General features: G+C 39.7%; 1 protein-coding gene across 1 annotated transcript; it reads right to left on the bottom strand.

The window, feature by feature from the left end:
• Nucleotides 1-1,049: 1,049 nt before the first annotated feature.
• LOC140231172 (stimulated by retinoic acid gene 6 protein-like) lies at nt 1,050-20,355 on the bottom strand. The gene is made up of 18 exons (XM_072311320.1): nt 19,742-20,355; nt 17,613-17,698; nt 16,175-16,317; nt 14,781-14,913; nt 13,201-13,243; nt 12,069-12,194; nt 11,279-11,373; nt 10,420-10,481; nt 8,510-8,571; nt 7,511-7,739; nt 6,610-6,685; nt 5,816-5,891; nt 5,538-5,586; nt 4,813-4,930; nt 3,828-3,929; nt 3,105-3,268; nt 2,263-2,400; nt 1,050-1,703 (listed from the first exon to the last, which is right to left on the bottom strand). Exons 1-18 carry the CDS (start codon nt 19,988-19,990, stop codon nt 1,255-1,257), a joined length of 2,400 nt encoding a protein of 799 aa, XP_072167421.1. The 5' UTR covers nt 19,991-20,355; the 3' UTR covers nt 1,050-1,254.
• Nucleotides 20,356-20,393: the final 38 nt, after the last annotated feature.

The raw sequence follows: 20,393 nt of genomic DNA, 5'->3' as shown, positions 1-20,393 counted from the left end.
ATGTAATACCTCTACCACTCCTCCTCTTCATTTTCACTACTCATTACCTACAGGAACTGTGTTATGGTGTCAAGCGTCAAGTTCAGCTAGCTAGCGACCATATCCATTACATTTCGATTTATAGCTATAACTGCTAAAATTGCTTCATAAAAAATGTAATTAACTTTACATAATCATATGAATCTTCTTTTCGGGGGAGGGCAGCAAACGAGGAATAATACTTTTCCACACTTGATACCATTAGAAAATAGATGTAGCATTGATTGTAGGTGTCTTTAATCATAATTCATTTTCTTTTTCGTGACATATGAAGCAATGATAAAAGCGCATCAATCTATCAAAGAACTCTGTGATTAATACTTTGAACACATTTGCTTTTCATCACAAAATGCATATCAACATCAGTTATAATCAGCTTATATTTTTGCATCCACGCACGAATTCATTGTATAGGTCCTACAACATTAATTCCAGCTCATTCAAAAATTACCACTCTCTATCAAGTGCTACGTAGCTCTATCAAATCCAGTGTTGTTGTTTTTTTCTTTTTTTTTGTTTCAAATATTATATTTACACATCCAGAATGGCTGCACCTCTGATACACAAAGATATATAGCACAATGTTGTTGAAGGTTGCATTGTTAGAGTTCTCTTCAAAACGTATGATACAATAATATCTTCAACCTCTTTGAATAACGCACACAGCGACCGGTTTATCTCTTCATTCTAAAACCGCTCACATTAATAGTCATCGGTTGCGTCATTTGCATCTTGGGCTTTATTCGTTAACTTTCAAGAAAATGATAAAACATTATCGTTCATTTCAAATTACTAACAAGTTAGTAATTTGTTAATGGAGTTAATGGAATGAAAATGAAAACAAGTTAATGAAATAAAAAACTCTAACGTGGCTATAATAATTCGGCAGGGAGACTTTCTTCTTTTTTTCACCTCCGCCAAGAAAACGGTGTTTTGCGAGGGTTTTATAATGTTTTTCTATTTGCACTCGAATAGCTAAGTTAGAGGCAGGGTTTGATGAATGATTTTTTTTCAGGATACGTGCATTACAATAAAAGGAACACGCGATAGGTTTTTAGTGGGAATCCAGATCATGATGCATATCTAACGTTTTGTTTTATAATGCTGTGTGCAACAGTTTTGGGGCGTTAGTAACGCTAAATGTCCTCTGTGAAAGCTTACGCTCTCCGCGCTCTTGTAGTTTGTTTCACGGTCTTCAAACAACAATCAAGATGATTATGCTTCCGATTCACGAAGTGGAATAGCACGATAACGAGCGTTGTCGGATGCGTGCGGCCATTCCAAAAGAATCCGACGTTCCTCGTCGTTGCTGTCGGCTTTCTGCAAACTATGACTGGAACCCGATCTTACAACCACCTGTTCATCCCTCGTCGAGTTCATTTGAACACAGTCCGGTTCGTCGAGGATCAAGGGAACATCGTCATCGTCGTCGTCGTCGCATGAGTCATTGACAAATTTGTTGATGGCTTGTTCGGTGAGTATCTGGTTCCTTGCCCGACGAACGCTCTCCATCTGTCCCAAGAATTCTGCCCGATTTGCTTGCAGGATGGCGGACAGTCTCTGCGAGAGTAGGTGGTTGTTTTTCAGCAGAGTCAAAGCCAGATGCCAACGATTGCGGGCCCGTCTGTTTGGACTCTTGCCTACTTTTGCGGGCTCCACCTCCACTGAAGCATGTGGAAAAAAAAGAGGAGAATGAGACAGAGACAAACTTAGTTCGAAAACACTGCTTTGGGAATAAAAGTTATTAGTCTTCAATTTCAAGCGCAAAACGTTTCGTTCCAGTTATAGTATATTTAACAGAATATCGAACGGGTAATGCTTTATGGAAACATGATTGACGGAAAACATTTATGCAGCCATACTGAGTTTAGTAAAGCCACTAGAACATTAATAGCATCCTTACTGAATTGTACATCGAACAGAAAAAAAAAGAAGAAAAGTACAAGAGAAGAAGTAAACAAATCAGAAGAAGGGAAACGAACATGCTTAGAAACCTTTGATCCCTCTTGAATAGAGACCACATCTCCCCTATTCAGATAACATATGGCTCTGAAAGGGGAGTAATTTTTTTCTCCTCCAAAATCTTACACACACTGCAATACTTAAAGGTATGTCTAGTACCTGCCTCATAAAGCAGACGTGAATTATCTCCGATGGATCATGGAAAAAAAATCAAAACATTTTTCTCAGTACTCTTCCTTTTGCTTCACGACCAAGACCTACCGTCATCCTCCACGTCGAAGTCGGAAACGTTGTCCCTCTTCTCCTTCTGTGTCTGGAGGAGGAAGTGGCAGAAGGTGACGACCACGGGGTGAGTGTGGGCGACCTCGAGCTGCAAGAAGCCCAAGTAAGCCTTGTAACCTGTCAATGACAAAACGAGGAAGCAACATTGCGTAATAAACCACCACCACCGAATGATTATGCCAGCTAATACAAAGCGGCAACTTTTTCATGCGAGGGTGGAGTTGAAATGACACAAATGAACTCATCTTAGACCAGTATGAGCTATCACTCACGCAAAAATGACGTCATTTTCTTAAGACGCTATTGGCTGCGATTCTGTCATGTTATTTTTGCTCACATTGTTCAAAACATATTGTAGTCCCAACTCACAAGAAAAATGTATCTTATGTTCAAACAAAAGCGATTTCTTTTCATAGAAACACAAACATCACCCAAATCTTACGGAATATAGTTACTAATCATTATATACTTCTTGAGATACACCTATGTAGATCAAATGACGTAAAGAGACAGAATCTGAAAATAGCCAAACACGAAATCGAGTGCCCAAAAGATGCGGTTTTTATTTATGAATCTTGTGGGTAATATTCTCGGGGCACAAGACTAAGAGGATCAGGCATTAATGTCAACACATGACACGCTATAAGTTGTAACGAGAAGGAGAAGCCTATGAGATTAGTTTATCTCTTCAGTATTAAGTACTACAGAGTATATTGTTATTTTTTCTCCTTCCTATAGTATAATGACTGTTGTAAACAATGAGTGGTTTGATCTAGAATTACTCGTTCACCAAGAAAAGACAAAAATGACGGAGAAATAACCTGAATCGAAGAGCTCGAATCCCCTCATGAGCAGGCACCGATCTATCCGACCGACGAGGAGCAATCCGAACAAAACCGATTTGAATATCCGAAACAGACACGAGGCCAAACCGAGAATCACGTTGAAGAAGAACATGAAGTACACCTGAACGTGAAACATTCTCCTGGTATTTGAGAGGGAAACAAACAATCAGAATGTGCATCACATTCCCAATGCTATGGAGTAGCAAAATAACAATTCTACACTCTCACAATCTATGTAATCACGCGGAGATAGCGTATTCTCATTGCTGCACTGCAGTGAATCACTTGACTTTTACCACACACACACACACACACACACACACATATTTTTTTTTCAATAAGTTTTATTTATCAGTCTATTGACATTCAAATCAATGCAAATATAGTGAAATTATTATCAGCCAGTGCCGCTGTACAAACAGAAAAATCACACCTTTTTGACGCAAATAACAACATTGTTCCACCCAGGAGGTGCTACCTTTCTTGCATAAATAATGCTTTCTTAAAAATTGAAATTAAACTTAATATTTTAACACCTGGCTTTCCAATCACACACACACACACACACACACGGGATATATTTGTGTATATTTGCATCGGCATAGATTAGCTTCAGAAAATAACATGTGGATATCTTAGTTATATGGCTACAATTAGAAGTATAGGGCCTATACATGCACATACATGTTCTTTACTTACCTATTATCGATGCTGAGCTCTGCCCCTCGCTCATGGAGGAAAAAGTATTTTGCTGATATTAATTGACTGTAGTATATGCTGAGATACACGACTACCGTCAACCTACAACAAAGCAAAATATAAAGTTCCAAGTCAATAATTCATGGTCTAAAGTCTTTTGAAACAGTCGTATACAACACAAATAAAATACAGAGACCGTGTGTTTTCCTGACCAGATCTGTGGATTAATCATGATCACAGTGAAAATTCATATGCATAGACATAAACAAAGACTGGAACACACTATCTGTTGTGCAGCTTATGTTTCACTGTATCTTATAAAGTTGAAAAAAAAAAATACCGGTAGGTGACGACTGATTATACAAGTAAACAACATTCTCCACACCTTATTTTAATACATATCATACAGTGGTCAAGACCAGACTCATACCAATTATATGTTCATGTTTCTTACAATTCCGTTGAAATATATAGAAAGAAAAGTCTGTTGCTGACAAAAAATTCTCGTCAGTTCATTGGTTGTATGCAGTACACCCATCGGAATGACAATGAACGAACTGCTCAGAAACAGGCGTTAAAAGGAAAAAAAAACAACAATAAAAAACGCAAACAACTTTTACATGAAAACATAACGTAAAATATAACATTAAGGATACATATCCAAATGAGATACAATATTCACCTTTTACTTCTTTATGATTTCTCATATTCGTATCTATGACATTGCAGGTTGAGCATTACCAGGGAGCATTTCATGAAGCATTTTGTCCGACAGAGTTGTCGGACAAACCAATTTGCTGTCAGCCAATCAGATGCAAGGATTTCAGTAGCTTGTAACAGTTTGTCAAAAAAATATCCGACCAAAACACTTCATGAAATGCCCCCAGGCCTCAACGCAACCTATAACGGAACTATGTGTGCTCATTACACCGTAATACGAAGAACTAAATGTCATCATTTGTAGAGTGATCTGCGAGCCGCTCACCATTGGTTTTTGATGACGGACCACACCCAATTTTCTTCTCGATCGATGAGGGGGATGACGAGATAGTAGATGACCAGGAAGACGAGTAACCAGAGCGTCAGTTGGAGCAGTATAAAACCTAGGCACAGATCCATGTTATTGTACGGCAAAGTTAACGATCTCGAAGGCACTACTAGAATAACTAGTCAAAGTCCAATTCTGAATTATAAACTCTAAAATAGCGAAGATAGAGGATGCATCAACTGTTATGATAAAATGGAGAGTACACATGACATTAATTCATGGTTAATACCTTAATTATTGCAAGACCATTGTACACTGTAGGGCCTATAATGAAAATAATGACTGGCACCTGCGACCGCTGTAGACCAATACACTATTTCGTACATCAATTTATAATTACATTATAAACAACATTAAATGCTTTTATAGGGAAATGCATAAAAAAAAATAACGTTTCAACACTACCGTAAACAAACAGTATTCAAAAGTTTTAACCAACATACTTAGCTTTGAAATCTCGCGCACATCGTCACGCTTATATGAAGCTATCTTCTTCATTTCACTGTCTAAGGAGGTGAAAGCATCTATCCCACGTTTAAACATTGGTCAAAGAATCAAAAAAAAAAGATCAAACAAACAAACAAACAAACAAACAAACACAATTTGACGATTTCATACAAAAGGCGTACCACCGAACAACAAGTCCTAACAGGGGTACTCACCCCATAACACGAAGCCGATGTGGAAACCAGAGTATTTGAAACTCGACACCTGTTAAACATGATAGTAATGAGATGGTGAATTGCAACAGATAGATTTTATTGCACGACAGCAAAGTAATGATAATGACATAGAAAACATCTGGCATCAATTGGTGAAATACACGTATGCTTAGAAAAAATGCCAAACAATGAGAGGGATGCTGATGGACAACGTCGAGCAGAAAGGCAGGGATTAGAGACAGGAGCATTTATTCATAGGGGATTATAAAGATTCTTACCACCAGGGTTGTATTTTTGAAATCCTCTTTCGGACAGAAGCTCTTATCTCCTCGCCACAGGCTGAGTGTATTTTTCCTGAGAGAGAAACATGATATAATGAATTACAAAAAAAAAAAACAAACAAACAAACAAACAACAATATAGTATAATAATAACTTGGTGAAGTCCTTAACTACAAAAGAATGCTGAACAAAAGAGAAATGATATTTCATTTTTTTTGTCTGTGAATATATATATATATATATATATATATATATATATATATATACGTTGATTAGCAATATGTTCAGTTCTTATAAATGCGAAAATGAACCAACGAAACTTAGCGGCAAACCAGATAATTCCTTCATTGTGTTCCTCGCTCCACCACGACGAAAAGACAATTTTATTAAAGTACCCTTCATGATAAAAAGTGGTTCATTAAAATGGATGTTTGCCATGCTACTCACGAAATCCATATGTCTTTTTAAGACGCATCAATGATGATTCTTTTCTGTGGGAGATTACAAATATTCAACATTTTGTAGCGTCTTGCCAGCAACACAAACAGTTGGGACTGACTGCAACTGAGAAAATAAAACGTATACTATGTGGTAAAGGTCTTATATGCTTAATTTTTCATCTTACTGTAGAGGAACAGTCAAGGAACGTTCAATATTTTGGCTTACATCTTCAATCGCAACGTTCGAGACTACTGCATGTTTTTTCATTCTGAAGAAAGAAACTGGGGTTTGATGAAGACGATGGGTGATGAGAGAAGAATAATAAGCTTCATGAGTATATATGTGTATACCTGTAGGTGTGGAAGGCGATGAATGCATAGCAGATCATAATGACCATCGCAGCAAAGACCGTCGGGGAAAACGTGTCTGCGAGGGTGATAGGAAATTCATAATCATGGCAATCAAAACCTTTGACAAGAAATAAATCTCAGCTTAACCGACATATCTTCTTTTTGTTTTTCAAATTGAATCGAGACGACGTACATTTCGACTGCGCTGAAGATGTAAGACAAGTTTTCGACTTTGCAGTGCAATATGGTATCATCTCACATTTCTTATTTTTTCATACCATCTTCTTTTCTCTCAAAGCTGCAGGCATCCACTTCACTTTTTTTTTAGTTTTCTCTTTCTTTTGCTTGTTTGTTGTGTGTGTGTGTGTGTGTGTGTGTGTGTGTGTGTGTGTGTGTGTGTGTGTGTGTGTGTGTGTGTGTGTGTGTATGAGTATGTTCGACTTCTTTTCTGGGGATCTTACCCCCACACGCATCTGCTTTTCTGTAGGTTCCCCGGCATATCATCTTATTGGGTCAATAAGAATATGATATGACATACTCTAAACTAATCTAAATCCATTCTACATCACGCAACATTATGTAAAGAATTGTATACACTGGATTTTCAAATATTTGTTACTTCTCAGCATTCACTGCATGACCTCAAGATGATTGTAACAATAGTTGTGTTCAAACTTAATAAAATGAAATTGTGCCATGAAGAAGTGAGTAATGGAATTATCTTCGATTCATCTGACACCCTTTGTTTTTAATGGTACATGTATTATTGTATGAGAAAATGAGAAATCAACCTTTGAGATATGCCTTCTCCTTAGTTAATTATTATCACGTCTATGCGGCCACTCGAACAAGGATAAGTAGTGTGCGAAGATCTATCATACAGCTAGCGACAGCAAAAGACTAAACACATTCTGTGTCCTCCGGATACCGGTATCAAGTATCCAAGAGGAAACGATACTTTTCTTGCTGAGAGACTTACAAACCACAGTATCCACAAACTCTTTCAAGTCGTAAAAGCCAGCTGTATCGTTGTCCTGTCGGTACAGCTCGTAAAGGTCTCCATCGACTGCAAACGTTGCATTCGCTATTGCTCTAAAAGTCACGTCCAAGGTTTCGTAAATTATTCCAACCTGAAATTAAGAGGATATATATATATATATATATATATATATATATATATATATATATACATACATATATACATGTATATACATATATATATATATATATAATACACAGTCATTATGCTATATATGCCGTTTATGTTGTATCTCCTCCGTCCCGTAACACAACTGGCGTTTTCTCTTCAACCGATTTAACATTTAAACTGATGTGGTAGCACATGCTCAATATCTCTAAGGCATCTGAAAGGTGTAAAAATATACTAATATTAATTTAATCTGTCTTCTATTTTCGCTCTACGTTCTGTTGCATTTTATCGAAGCCTCTATTTACACTAACAATGACTATCAGGTTCGATAAGGCTTAAATGGACGCAATGGGAAATGCTCAAAATCTTACCAACGTTCATATTAAGTCTTTATGTCGTATTTTGTTATAGCATATTACTATTACTAAATATTTGCTCAAAATATTTGCTCAAAATATTTACTATTACTAAATATTTGCTCAATTCTTTTTGAACTTGCTGTAGCTATCACTTAAACAAATATGATTTTCTGCGAAGCAATAAAGCATGGACACTGCTAGTTTTTGACCTTGTGATAGCCTTTATTTTGTGAAGAAGACACTTGACAGCTGTTTTTAAGCTACTATTGAATTAATACATGTGCCAATAGCCGGAAAAATTATCTCACATAGAGTTTGGAGACAAAACATGGCACGAAAATCCTCTTCACAAGTTTAATAATCTGCTGGCCCAAAACGGCGGACAACTTACACAATATAGACACAACGCACTTAGTCCTATGGTACACGCTATTCTTCGTGAATATCGAAATCCTGTAAACAAGAAACAAACAATCAAAAGATCAAATAAATCGATAAAAGTTTCCCATTGCACAAGTAAGATTTTCGATCTTTTAAAACTTGAGAGCAAATTTTGAACTTCAAGAAACCATTCATTAATGTGATACAACAATAACCTTTGTAGATCGCAACTGTAATTTCGTCGTCACTGTTACACAGTCGATGACTTCAAGGATGATACGCAAAAAAGTAAATACATAATTAAACATTGATATATTCCGCCCGTTGCGCTCGTCCTTGGATGAAATGTTTAGCCCACAATGTCCCTCTTGACCACGGAGTTTCAATGATGGGTAACTGGTAGTGCTGGGCAATTATAGTAATGGCAAGACCTTCTGGGAAGATCAGTGCCAACACTGAGGAGGCTACGCAGGCCAAATAACACATAAGCTCATATTTTGCTTATCATTATCATTATTATCATCACTATCAATATCATTATTTTGTTTATGAAGGTAATATAGGTTTTCCCATCCATTTCCCGACTTTTGTCATTCAATTTCAAAGATTTATTATTCAATTTCGTCCCGAGAAGCAGGTGGAACGCAAATCCTAACTTCAATTTCGTCAATTGTCATTGTAATTCGTTTTTCGTCAAACATTTTCGAAGACATGGCATTCAAAATCGTCAGTTGTCATTCAAATTCGTCCCTCCCGCTGACGGATCGCAGAATGTGAAGATCAAATTCGTCTTTGTTAACACAATTTCATGAATTTTTCATTCAAATTAGTCAGATGTTGTCGATTTTTTATTTTGATGGTGAACCAACTTTAAGCCGACATATTTTTAGTTTCTCTCGTAAACTGTATTGTTACACATTATCCCTAACCATTTGCTTTAACAATACACAAAAAACAAGACAACCAACGAAAATGATTGAAGGATAAACGACAGTCAAAAGTCATAACCCAGGACAGTATGTCAGTGTCACATTTTGAACTTTAACTCGTAATGTTCAGGTTTTCGCATCATAGGCCTAATGCATGAAGCAGAGTTTAAATTTTATACCCTGGAAAGCAGCAAACATAATTATGCTATCCATTCTTTGACATTAAACAGGCGACAATTCTACACTTAAATTTTGTATTTAATCATGTTTGCCTACAAATTGTTTGTCAGTGTTTTCGTTTACGAGACGGTATACGTATTAATACACATGGTACATGTATGTTTGTTTCAGTGTGTACTCGGATTGCTTGTGTGTGTCTGTATCTGTGGTTCTGTGTGTGTGTGTGTGTGTGGGGGGGGGGGCACTTAGGTGTATGTTAACTCCTGAATGTAAAATGTGAATGGTTACAGGAAAAAAATACATGAATGACTGGAAAATCACACCGGGTAGAGATATGAGACGAATATGAATGAAAAATTAACGAAAATGATTGACAAAAGACGAAATCGATCCTGCTGTTTTGAGTGCTGCGAGTGAGACTGACGAATTTCAACTGTAAATGACGAAAATGTATGCCAACTGACTAAATTGAATGGACTTTATTTGAAAATGAACGACGAAAGACGAATTTGAAAGTAAGATTGGCCTACTCTCGACATTCCGCGACGAAATTGAAGTAAAAATTTGTGAAATTGAATGAAAAAAGTTTGAAAATGAATGGGAAAACCTATAATAATAATAATAATAATAATAATAATAATAATAATAATAATAATAATAATAATAATAATAATAATAATAATATAAGGTATTTGTAATGCCCCGTACCACTCTCTAATGGCCCGAGAAATTATTGACAAAATAAATAGTGACATTGTCAGTGTCTAAAACCATTTTGTGTCTTTGACGCCAGACAATTTGTACGTCTTACCTGGTTCGTTTTGGTACATCTTGTTCAAGATCTTTTGTAACTTCGTTGGTTCTGGCTGGTTTCTGTAAAACATACACACCAAAACAACATCGTTACAAGGAACACAAATTAACACACACACACACACACACACACATACACATGCTTATATCCAGCACTTACCAACAATTAAATTGGGATCATAACATGGATGGGAAAGTGTGTTTTCAGCAGTATTTCTACAACCCTTCTTTGGGGGAGAGTAGAATTATCAGGTATGTCTTAGAGGTCCCTTTTCATTTCTTGAAATCCTTTGCACACTCTTCGCTTTCAAGTCTAATAACTTTTGAAAGGGTAACGCTACAGCCTTGAAAATTGGCATTAATCATGGACAGAATGTGGTGATACAACATGCATGCTCAATTCCAGCTTAATCTAATAATCCTTTCATTGTTGTTGCTCCGGTGGTTTACATTCTGTGTTTTGTCCCTTTCATCGCACAGCTGTAGCACGGCTTGGTAAAGCTCTTGAATACATTGTGTACTTCAGAGCCTTATTTCTCAGTTCACACTTTTCTAAAGTGTGTGTTTTCTTCCCAATATTTAGATAGATAGATTTAGATTGCCATGCATGATTTGAACAAAAACCATTCTATCTATCTATCTAACTATCTATATATATATATATATATATATATATATATATATATATATATATATATATATCTAAATTTATCTATGGTAGGGTATCGTTTTCTTTGCATTGTGTTGCAAACAATAGAATATTTTCGCAAGTATTGTAAACTTATCTGACGTTCTGTTGGAGACTGAAATTGAGTTGAATCGGAATAAGCTATACGAAATGTTGAAGACGTACGTACTTGTCCCACTGCTCCTTAGGAGTCAAAAGGTACTTCACTCTCTCGTAGTAATGTGTCTTCTCAAACAGCTTATCTTGTAGTCTCGTCTCCAGACCCTACGATGGAGGTAAAATGTAGTTCACACTCGTTGGTTTTCTGTCCGACTATAATCACATTGAAGCATCAGACGGGGGAGTTACTTCCAGGGACTAGTAATACCGGTATTCTATCTCACGTATTTGCATTGATGGTTTTATTCTGCTGTATGTACGTGCGTAATGTAGTGATTTTTGCGTCCCAATGCTAGCGATTCAAACTTTCTGCTTGAAAACATTATCCAGATTGTGGGAAAGTTTTATAGATTATTTTTGGATAGGCCCTAGATGAAAAAAAAACAAAAAAACAAAAAAAAAAAAACAAGATAGGTATTCATGTGCGACATTTCCCCACATTTTTTTTTTCTTAAATACATCTCGTAACAAATAAAGCTTAACATCCGGACAAAGATCAGGCTGATAGTGTAATAAATTACTCTACACTTTGTTGAACTATAGGAGTTTCTCTCCCTCCTTCAAGATAATTTAACAATCATTTGGAAAAAAAGTGAAATAATTTGACAAATAACTGAGACTGAATAAAGAACAGGCAAAGAAAATGCAATTGAATATTACAAAGAGAATACAAATGTCAGAATAAAAAATTGCCAATCGAGATTGAAATGTCAATACCTCTATTCATCCTCATCTCTTTATTCTGTTAAGAAGTAATATAAACTTGAACCTGAGCGCGTGAAGTTGAAAGAGAGATATACCTTTCTCTTCATTTTCCGTATCTTGTGGTTTTCGTACATCCTTTTCCCGAAGAGTACCGTGAGTATGATGTACATGATGTAGACAGGTAACAAGATGAGAGTGTTTGCGTCCAGTGTTTCGGCTTCCTGATTCAGTTTGGAAGCGCATCAGGAGAGAGAGAGAGAGAGAGAGAGGGGTAAGAAAGGGTACACGTCACGAGACCGACACCCACGAGTCATAGAGCTCACGAGTCATACAGCTAATGAGTTATACAGCTCACGAGTCATACAGCCCATGAGTTCGACACTAAGCTAACAAGGCCCACGAGACCGACACATAAAGCTCCGTGTTGCATCTGTCGAACTCGTGGGCCTTTTTTTTTAACCTAGTGTCGAACTCATGGGCTTTATTTGCCTATAGTGTCGAACTCACGGGCGGTATGACTCGTGAGCTATACAAACACATGGACATCTTTTCAATGTCGAAATCGCAGGCCGTATGACTCGTGGGTGTCGGTCTTGTGGGATGACCCCGGTAAGAAATACACACAAAACACACATCAACGAAGGCGAATAGCGAGAAAGGACTTGTGTAGCTTTCAGCACTACCAATGCTCTAACAATTAAGTCTCTAGCCGTATACATACGATGAAACTTAGGATACTGACTTGAAGTTTGAAGCGACAACGTAACACGCAATTGACAAAGACATTTTTATGGGGAAAAAAGGAATAATTCTCTTCAGAGAAAATCAAAATGGGTTTCTAGAGATAAAAAGAGAGCAGAGGAATTTTGGCTGATCAAACGGAGGAAGACAATGAAATACATTGTAGTTACTTAGATTATGACAGCATTCATACCTGGTATTATATGAGAGTGAGAGAAATAGATAATTAATAATTAAGAAATAGGAGTTCTCTATAAAGTTTTGAATCATTATTGAATATATTGGATGTTATCATGTGCAAATTGACTGTCCTTGGGTTTTTTTTTTCAGTATGACTTTTTTCTTCTAATATAGAAATGAAAAAAAAAAATCTGTCGCCTGCGCCAAAAAGAAAAGAGAGAGAAAAAAAAGAAGAAGATGACACAAAAAATGTCATTTATGACTGTAATTCACATTCTGAAAATGTCATTAGTAACTAATACTTACTCGCCATGGGCATTCGGCTAGTGTATAGTAATACATGAATCCCCTGCAATGCAAGAAAGCGATGATATTTATAATTCAAAATAATTTTCCTGGAGAATGCAAATTTCAGTGCTACGTAATCTCATTGTTAAAGTTTGAGGATGCCAGAAAGAAAGAGCATCAAAATTTCTAAAAGGAAAATACATGTATCTATGCAAATTATTGCATCTTGTGATACCGTGGTGTTTGAATACGCAATCAAATCTAAACGTTATTTTATGGCCTAATGACTACGTTTCAACTAAAGTCTACCCACATAATATAAATAAAAATAAATAAATGAATAAATAAAAAAAAAATATATATATATATGTACATGTATATATATATATATATATATATATATATATATATATATATTTATCCCACTTCTTTTTTTTTTTTTTTTTTTTTGATCAGCTGTATCATTCCGAATTACATAGTGTGGCAATTTTGTATAAGGGAACAGGACTATTATCATGTAGGCCCCTTTATATACGAAAATGAAACTAACATAATAGTTTCGGCAGTGCGTATTGACTTTGACATCGCTTACATCATGATTCATCAGAATTATGCATTTGACTTGACACTTTGTCAGCTCAGCTCAAAGAGATTATACCTATAGAGTAAGTAGTCGCCATACGCGTGCGTACAAATAGTGCGTCCACAATTGAAGAGGGAGCGCACACTCAGCTCCTGGCACTGGATCTAAGTCTACGTTCAAGTCATATCTTCTCATATCATATCTGGAGTGATATGTTATTTTTCATTACACATTTTCATTTTCAGAATCGCAATGTGGTTAATTGTTTAAATATTAGTTTCTGCGATGATACCATATCATTTGAACCATTTAGTAGAGTCCAGACCTTTTTGTTGTTCGCAAAATTAACAGTGGGAACTTGGGTGTAGACTAGACAGTAGTTGAGCACTATGACGTTTGTTTTGCGTACATTCCCACTCACGCCATAAAATCAAACAACATCAGCACCATTATGACGCTTAAACATGACCATTGTGACGTCACAATAAAACAACGCAAGGTCACTGCGCCGAATATTCAAGTCGAGCGCATTTAACAATGCGCTGCCATCAAAGAGATTTTTCTCCTCCCCACCACTAGAGGGCGGACTCTACAATGGAGTCAGTGATTTCATGGGGGCCGCCATAGCTCACTTAACAATGGCGGACTTTGCGTACTATGTATACATTTCTACAGCGCGTATTACGCGAACTTCTGAACTTTTACGCGAGTACGCACTTGATTTTGGCTGCTCCTCGGTTGCTCGTTTGCTAGCGTGTTAGCACGAGGGGTGAGCCTACCGTTGTACCGCCTCGTTGTCATCCAATGCTCCCCTTGCGCTCACAAAACAATAGTACAGGGCGTATGAAGACTCCGCACTCTAGCAGTCACTGGGGAAAATCTCTTTGGCTGCCATCTACTGTACAGGATCCGTGCAATGGCGGCTTCCCACAACGCAAAATGGCAGCTCCCTCGCGCGGCTGCCTCTCTACTGGACTACGCCCTCTTGTGGTATAATCTCTTTGGCTCAGCTCACCATTCCAGCGTGTAAAGTAGCCCGATGACGTCACTGACGACCCAGTTTTGAACCGTCAGACTGACCATGATTGGATAATGCACCAAGGCTATGGCGAACACGTTGACGTACGCCATGCAGCTGCGCACTGCGCCTGATTAGGAAAGAGAAAGAGAAGATTGAGGACACGCACTTCTGTGCGTGTGTGTATGTGTATGTGCGTGTGTGTGTATGTGTATGTGGGTGTGTGTTTTGTATATAGCGTGTGCTCTGCAAAAAAAAAAAGAAAGCTATGTTTTAAAAAAATGTGATTTAGCAGCACATTTGTGTGTGTGTGTGTGTGTGTGTGTGTGTGTGTAATAAGGCAGATATGGATTGGCTTGATTAAGTTAATCAAGATAGCTTTTTCTGAGAGTTATGCAGAATTTCATGTCATTTCTCTTACATAAACATGGTATGATTTGAAAAACAAACAAACATATTGTACTGTACGTTGGAAAAATGATTTAGTAGCACAAGAAAGAAGAATACAGCTGCTCTTTTGTTGTTGTTCATATTAATTTCATTGTCAACATTACATGAACCTGATATTGAACGAAACTCAAATAAAGAATATCATTAAAAAAAAGTATGTGTGTGTGTGTGTGTGTGTGTGTGTGTGTGCGTGCATACACATAGTGGGAATTAACAAACTGCATTGTGACTGGTAATAAAATGATGATAATAATTTTTTTTTAGACAAACTGTCTGCAACCCGGATAAAACCGACAGAAGAATTAGCAAAATTACAGAAATTTGAAGATTTAAATGAGCATTGGTTATTACTGCTAAGTAGGCCTATATAAGATACAACTAGACAAGGATATATCAGTTCAATTTCAGTTCAGTTGACATCTATTTCAATTCGTCCACAAAAACAGTAACAAAATACAAAGTATACATTACACAATAATCATTTTGTAGACAGGCTTTGTAGAAAACACATAAAGTATTAAAAAAGTGTCATGAAGTATAATAAACTATACATACAATTTCATTAAATAAACAAAAATATCAATGCACACTTGGAAGATTAACAGAAAAGTAAATATCAGAATGGGGAAAAAGTGGTCCACTGAAATGCAAAGCTTGTAAGACGTGGATCACTTGAGACGTATGTAAATATCATCTCGAGAGGTTTTATTTGTCCTTATACTATGATCAGAAAAAATAACAAACATTGTTTTTAAGTGGATAGTGAATGGATTTAAGGATTCTTTGAAGAAATGCGCGTGTTTAGCGTGATGCATGATTTCTCTTTCAGCTACAATCTGCATTTTGGATCCAGTGGTGAGATTGGAATACCTAATCACTAGGTGAGAGAAGCGGGCCTTTGCGGCTTAGAATAATGGTCCACAAACGGTCGACCATCTCACCTCGCACCATCTCCGGCAAATCCTCGTAGTTGGGCTCCAAGTAGTAGTTGCCCGTGAACAGGTCCAGGATCCCAATGCACGTGATGCCAAAGGCGCACACAAATGCGAGCCGATCCGAGTACGAGTCGAGAAGATTTACAGGGCTATTGGAAAGTGTGCAGAATGAGAATTCACGAGAGATCGACGGACGACGCACATTGATAATTTTGTAACACTTTTGCTATACAGTGGTAGAAAAGGATACGTCATAGCAGAGCGCAGTTATAGGTAAAATGAAGGAACACCAAGATGTAAAAAAAGGAGAGGAAGAAAAGGATTGTGGTGATTGCTAACGGAAATGATAGTATACAATAAAGGAAAAACATGAGAAACACACAAACTTCCTATACCTATAAGAGGTTCGTTAATCAGAAAATGAAAAAGGGTTCGTTAATCCGAGCATTTTTGGCGTTATTCCGAAGGTTCGTTAATCCGAAAATGGAAGAGGGTTTGCTATTCCCAAGGCTTGTTTATCCGAAAATGAAATAGGGTTCGTTATTCCGAAGGTTCGTTAATCCAGAAATGAAATAGGGCTCGTTATTCCGAAGGTTCGTTGATCCAAAACTGAAATAGGGTCCGTAACGAACCTTCGGAGTAACGAACCTTCGGAATAACGAGCCTCGGAATAAAGATCTTTCGGAATTACGAACCTTCGGAATAACGAACTGTAACCAATGAATTTACCTGATAATATTATGTAGCCTAATAAGGAATGATTACAAGACGAAGAGGATGAATAGTGTCTGTGCAGCAACATTAGCTAACATTTATCTCATCTTAAGTTTTTATGTTCTCTACACTTAAAAATATTTTAAAACAGTATGTATAATGGGCCTACATTTTTTGATTACCCAAATTCATTCATTCATTTAGCCCCAAATGCCCTTAATGTAATTAGGTAAATTCGAATATATATCATTATTTTGGCATATTGTTTTTCGAGTGAACTATACTTTACAAGCTCTGCTTTTCCTCTTCCATCGCATTGCATTGTTTCTATTCATTCGTTTATATCTATTTTGCATATTTTTTTAAAATCTGCATATCGCTTGCAAATTGTTAAAAACATATGATTTATCATTGTATAATATCTGTATTAATATTAATGTAATATAAAATAAAGGCACAATTGAATTAAGATGAATTGAATTGACAAAACACTATGCTTATAAAATGCGTCAGATTGTAAGATGTTCAGTTTAATAAAACCTCGGTAAACTATCGGTACCTTGTTTTAAAGAATGATTGATTTCTCCAGACTGAGGTAATGCCAGAGAGCACAATGCCAGTGAATATTGACTTTCCATATCATGCATATTGTAAGAGGTTAATTGTAATAGGTTATGAAAAGTAAGAACAAAACACGGACAAATTGGTTCGTCCGTCACCGTTTACTCACTACGCCACACTCGGCTTTCCATTGCAGCAGCCCGGAAAGAGGCGAGTTCGAGGCTGGAAGAAGCCAAAGAATATGATGATGACAGTCTGCCAGGAAAGATGTGATTGAAGAAAAGGGGGTTGAGGTAGATAGGGGAAGATGGCAGGGGGAGGAGATGGAGAGGGAAGAAAAAACAAGGAGAATGGAGATAGCAAGAAGACGAGTTCGTATGGGGAATGAGGAGGGGGAAGAGCGAGGGCGGAGGAGAGGGAGGAGGGGAAGGGGAGGAGGGAAGGGAGGAGGGGATGGGGAGGAGGGGAGGGAGGAGGGGATGGGGAGGAGGGGATGGGGAGGAGGGGATGGGGAGGAGGCGAGGGAGGAGGGGATGGGGAGGAGGGGAGGGAGGAGGGGATGGGGAGGAGGCGAGGGAGGAGGGGATGGGGAGGAGGGAAGGGAGGAGGGGATGGGAAGGAGGGGAGGGAGGAGGGGATGGGGAGGAGGGGATAGGGAGGAGGGGATGGGAAGGAGGGGAGGGAGGAGGGGATGGGGAGGAGGGGATAGGGAGGAGGGGATGGGGAGGAGGCGAGGGAGGAGGGGATGGGGAGGAGGGGAGGGAGGAGGGGATGGGGAGGAGGCGAGGGAGGAGGGGATGGGGAGGAGGGAAGGGAGGAGGGGATGGGGAGGAGGCGAGGGAGGAGGGGATGGGGAGGAGGGAAGGGAGGAGGGGATGGGGAGGAGGGGAGGGAGGAGGGGAGGGAGGAGGGGATGGGGAGGAGGGGATGGGGAGGAGGGGAGGGAGGAGAGGATGGGGAGGAGGGGAGGGAGGAGAGGATGGGGAGGAGGCGAGGGAGGAGGGGATGGGGAGGAGGCGAGGGATGAGGGGAGGGGGAGGAGGGGAGGGAGGGAGGGAGGAGGGGAGGGGGAGGGAGGGGAGGGGAGGGAGGAGGGAAGGGAGGAGGGGATGGGGAGGAGGGGAGGGGAGGAGGGGATGGGGGAGGTGGGAGGGAGGAGGGGAGGGAGGAGGGGATGGGGAGGAGGAGGGGATGGGGAGGAGGGAGGAGGGGAGGAGGGAGGGGGAGGGAGGAGAGGATGGGGAGGAGGGGAGGGATGAGGGGATGGGGAGGAGGCGAGGGATGAGGGGATGGGGAGGAGGGGAGGGAGGAGGGGATGGGGAGGAGGGGAGGGAGGAGGGGAGGGAGGAGGGAAGGGAGGAGGGGATGGGGAGGAGGCGAGGGAGGAGGGGATGGGGAGGAGGGAAGGGAGGAGGGGATGGGGAGGAGGGGAGGGAGGAGGGGATGGGGAGGAGGGGAGGGAGGAGGGGAGGGAGGAGGGAAGGGAGGAGGGGATGGGGAGGAGGCGAGGGAGGAGGGGATGGGGAGGAGGGAAGGGAGGAGGGGATGGGGAGGAGGGGAGGGAGGAGGGGAGGGAGGAGGGGATGGGGAGGAGGGGATGGGGAGGAGGGGAGGGAGGAGAGGATGGGGAGGAGGGGAGGGAGGAGAGGATGGGGAGGAGGCGAGGGAGGAGGGGATGGGGAGGAGGGAAGGGAGGAGGGGATGGGGAGGAGGCGAGGGAGGAGGGGATGGGGAGGAGGCGAGGGAGGAGGGGATGGGGAGGAGGGGAGGGGAGGGATGGAGGATGGAGGATGGAGGAAGGGAGGGAAGAGGGGAGGGAGGAGGAGAGGGGAGGGGAGGGGAGGAAGAAGAATTGGATACAGATAAATAGAAAGACGAATAGGAGGTGGAGAGGGAGGAATAGGAGGAGCGGGAGGGAGGAGGATGATGGGGGGGGGGAGAAAGAGGTAGAGGACAAGAGATTGTAAATTATTTCACTGTCATGGTTCATTAATTTTTATTTTCACTGTAAATTCGCTCCACATACGCCAACTGTCTTCACACTAAAAAAAAACAAAAAACAAAAAACGATGAAAGGAAAACATCATTGAGCTACACGGATTTGCGTTAAGGAAACTTGAACACACTATAGTGTTGATACAAATTGGATTTTCGATGGAGCAGACAGAAGCGGGCTGCCACTGTGAAGTTAACTGTGATTTTTTTTTTCAAATACTAGGCCTATATATATGTTTGGTATATCCCTTTCTCAGCCACTACGACAGGCCTACATCAAGATTTCGTTCCAAGTAAACTTACTGCCACTGGTAGATTCAAGATGGTCCACTGCTGCACGTTGAACGTCGGGTTCGAACACAGGTTCGTCGTGACGTTTTCGCTGGTATCCTGGATGTCGATCCAGTCGATGATCGTCGAGGAGTTGGTCGCTGTCCCTTTGCCCGACGATGAGGAAAAGACGGCATAGCCCAGGATGCAGCCTAAAATGGCCAGAGCCAGCCCGCCAAGGAGCATAAAATGACTGGAATGCTTCTTAAACCAGGTCGTCATCTTCAGATTTTTGTGCGTGATTTCAGAACTGTTGGTGAATGTCAGATTGTATGTATGAAGTACACCGCGCGTGGGATGACTGTGTGGTTGGCTATCTTGTCAAGTTTGGGTTGCTAGTTGATCTCCGCAGAACATGAACGTTTTGATTTTCCCGATTTTCGTTTCATCCATTCATTCACCCATTTGCAAGGTCGACGCGTAACATTTTGTTGCAAGTATACAGTCGTTGTGGCATGGAAGTTTAAAATGCGCACTTCGTATATTGTGTATGAGGACTAACATCGCTTCCATTCACGTAGAATATGTACTGGAAACAGATAACGGAAGTCAACACGACCGCGGTCCAGAGAATCAGGCCGCATTTTATTTTTCGCTACCACAGCACAGAATCAACTGATCACAC

Source organism: Diadema setosum, chromosome 7, assembly GCF_964275005.1.
Source record: "Diadema setosum chromosome 7, eeDiaSeto1, whole genome shotgun sequence".
Taxonomy (NCBI): Eukaryota; Metazoa; Echinodermata; class Echinoidea; order Diadematoida; family Diadematidae; genus Diadema; species Diadema setosum.
Note: the sequence above shows the minus strand (reverse complement) of the source record. Positions and strands in the feature narration are given on the sequence as shown.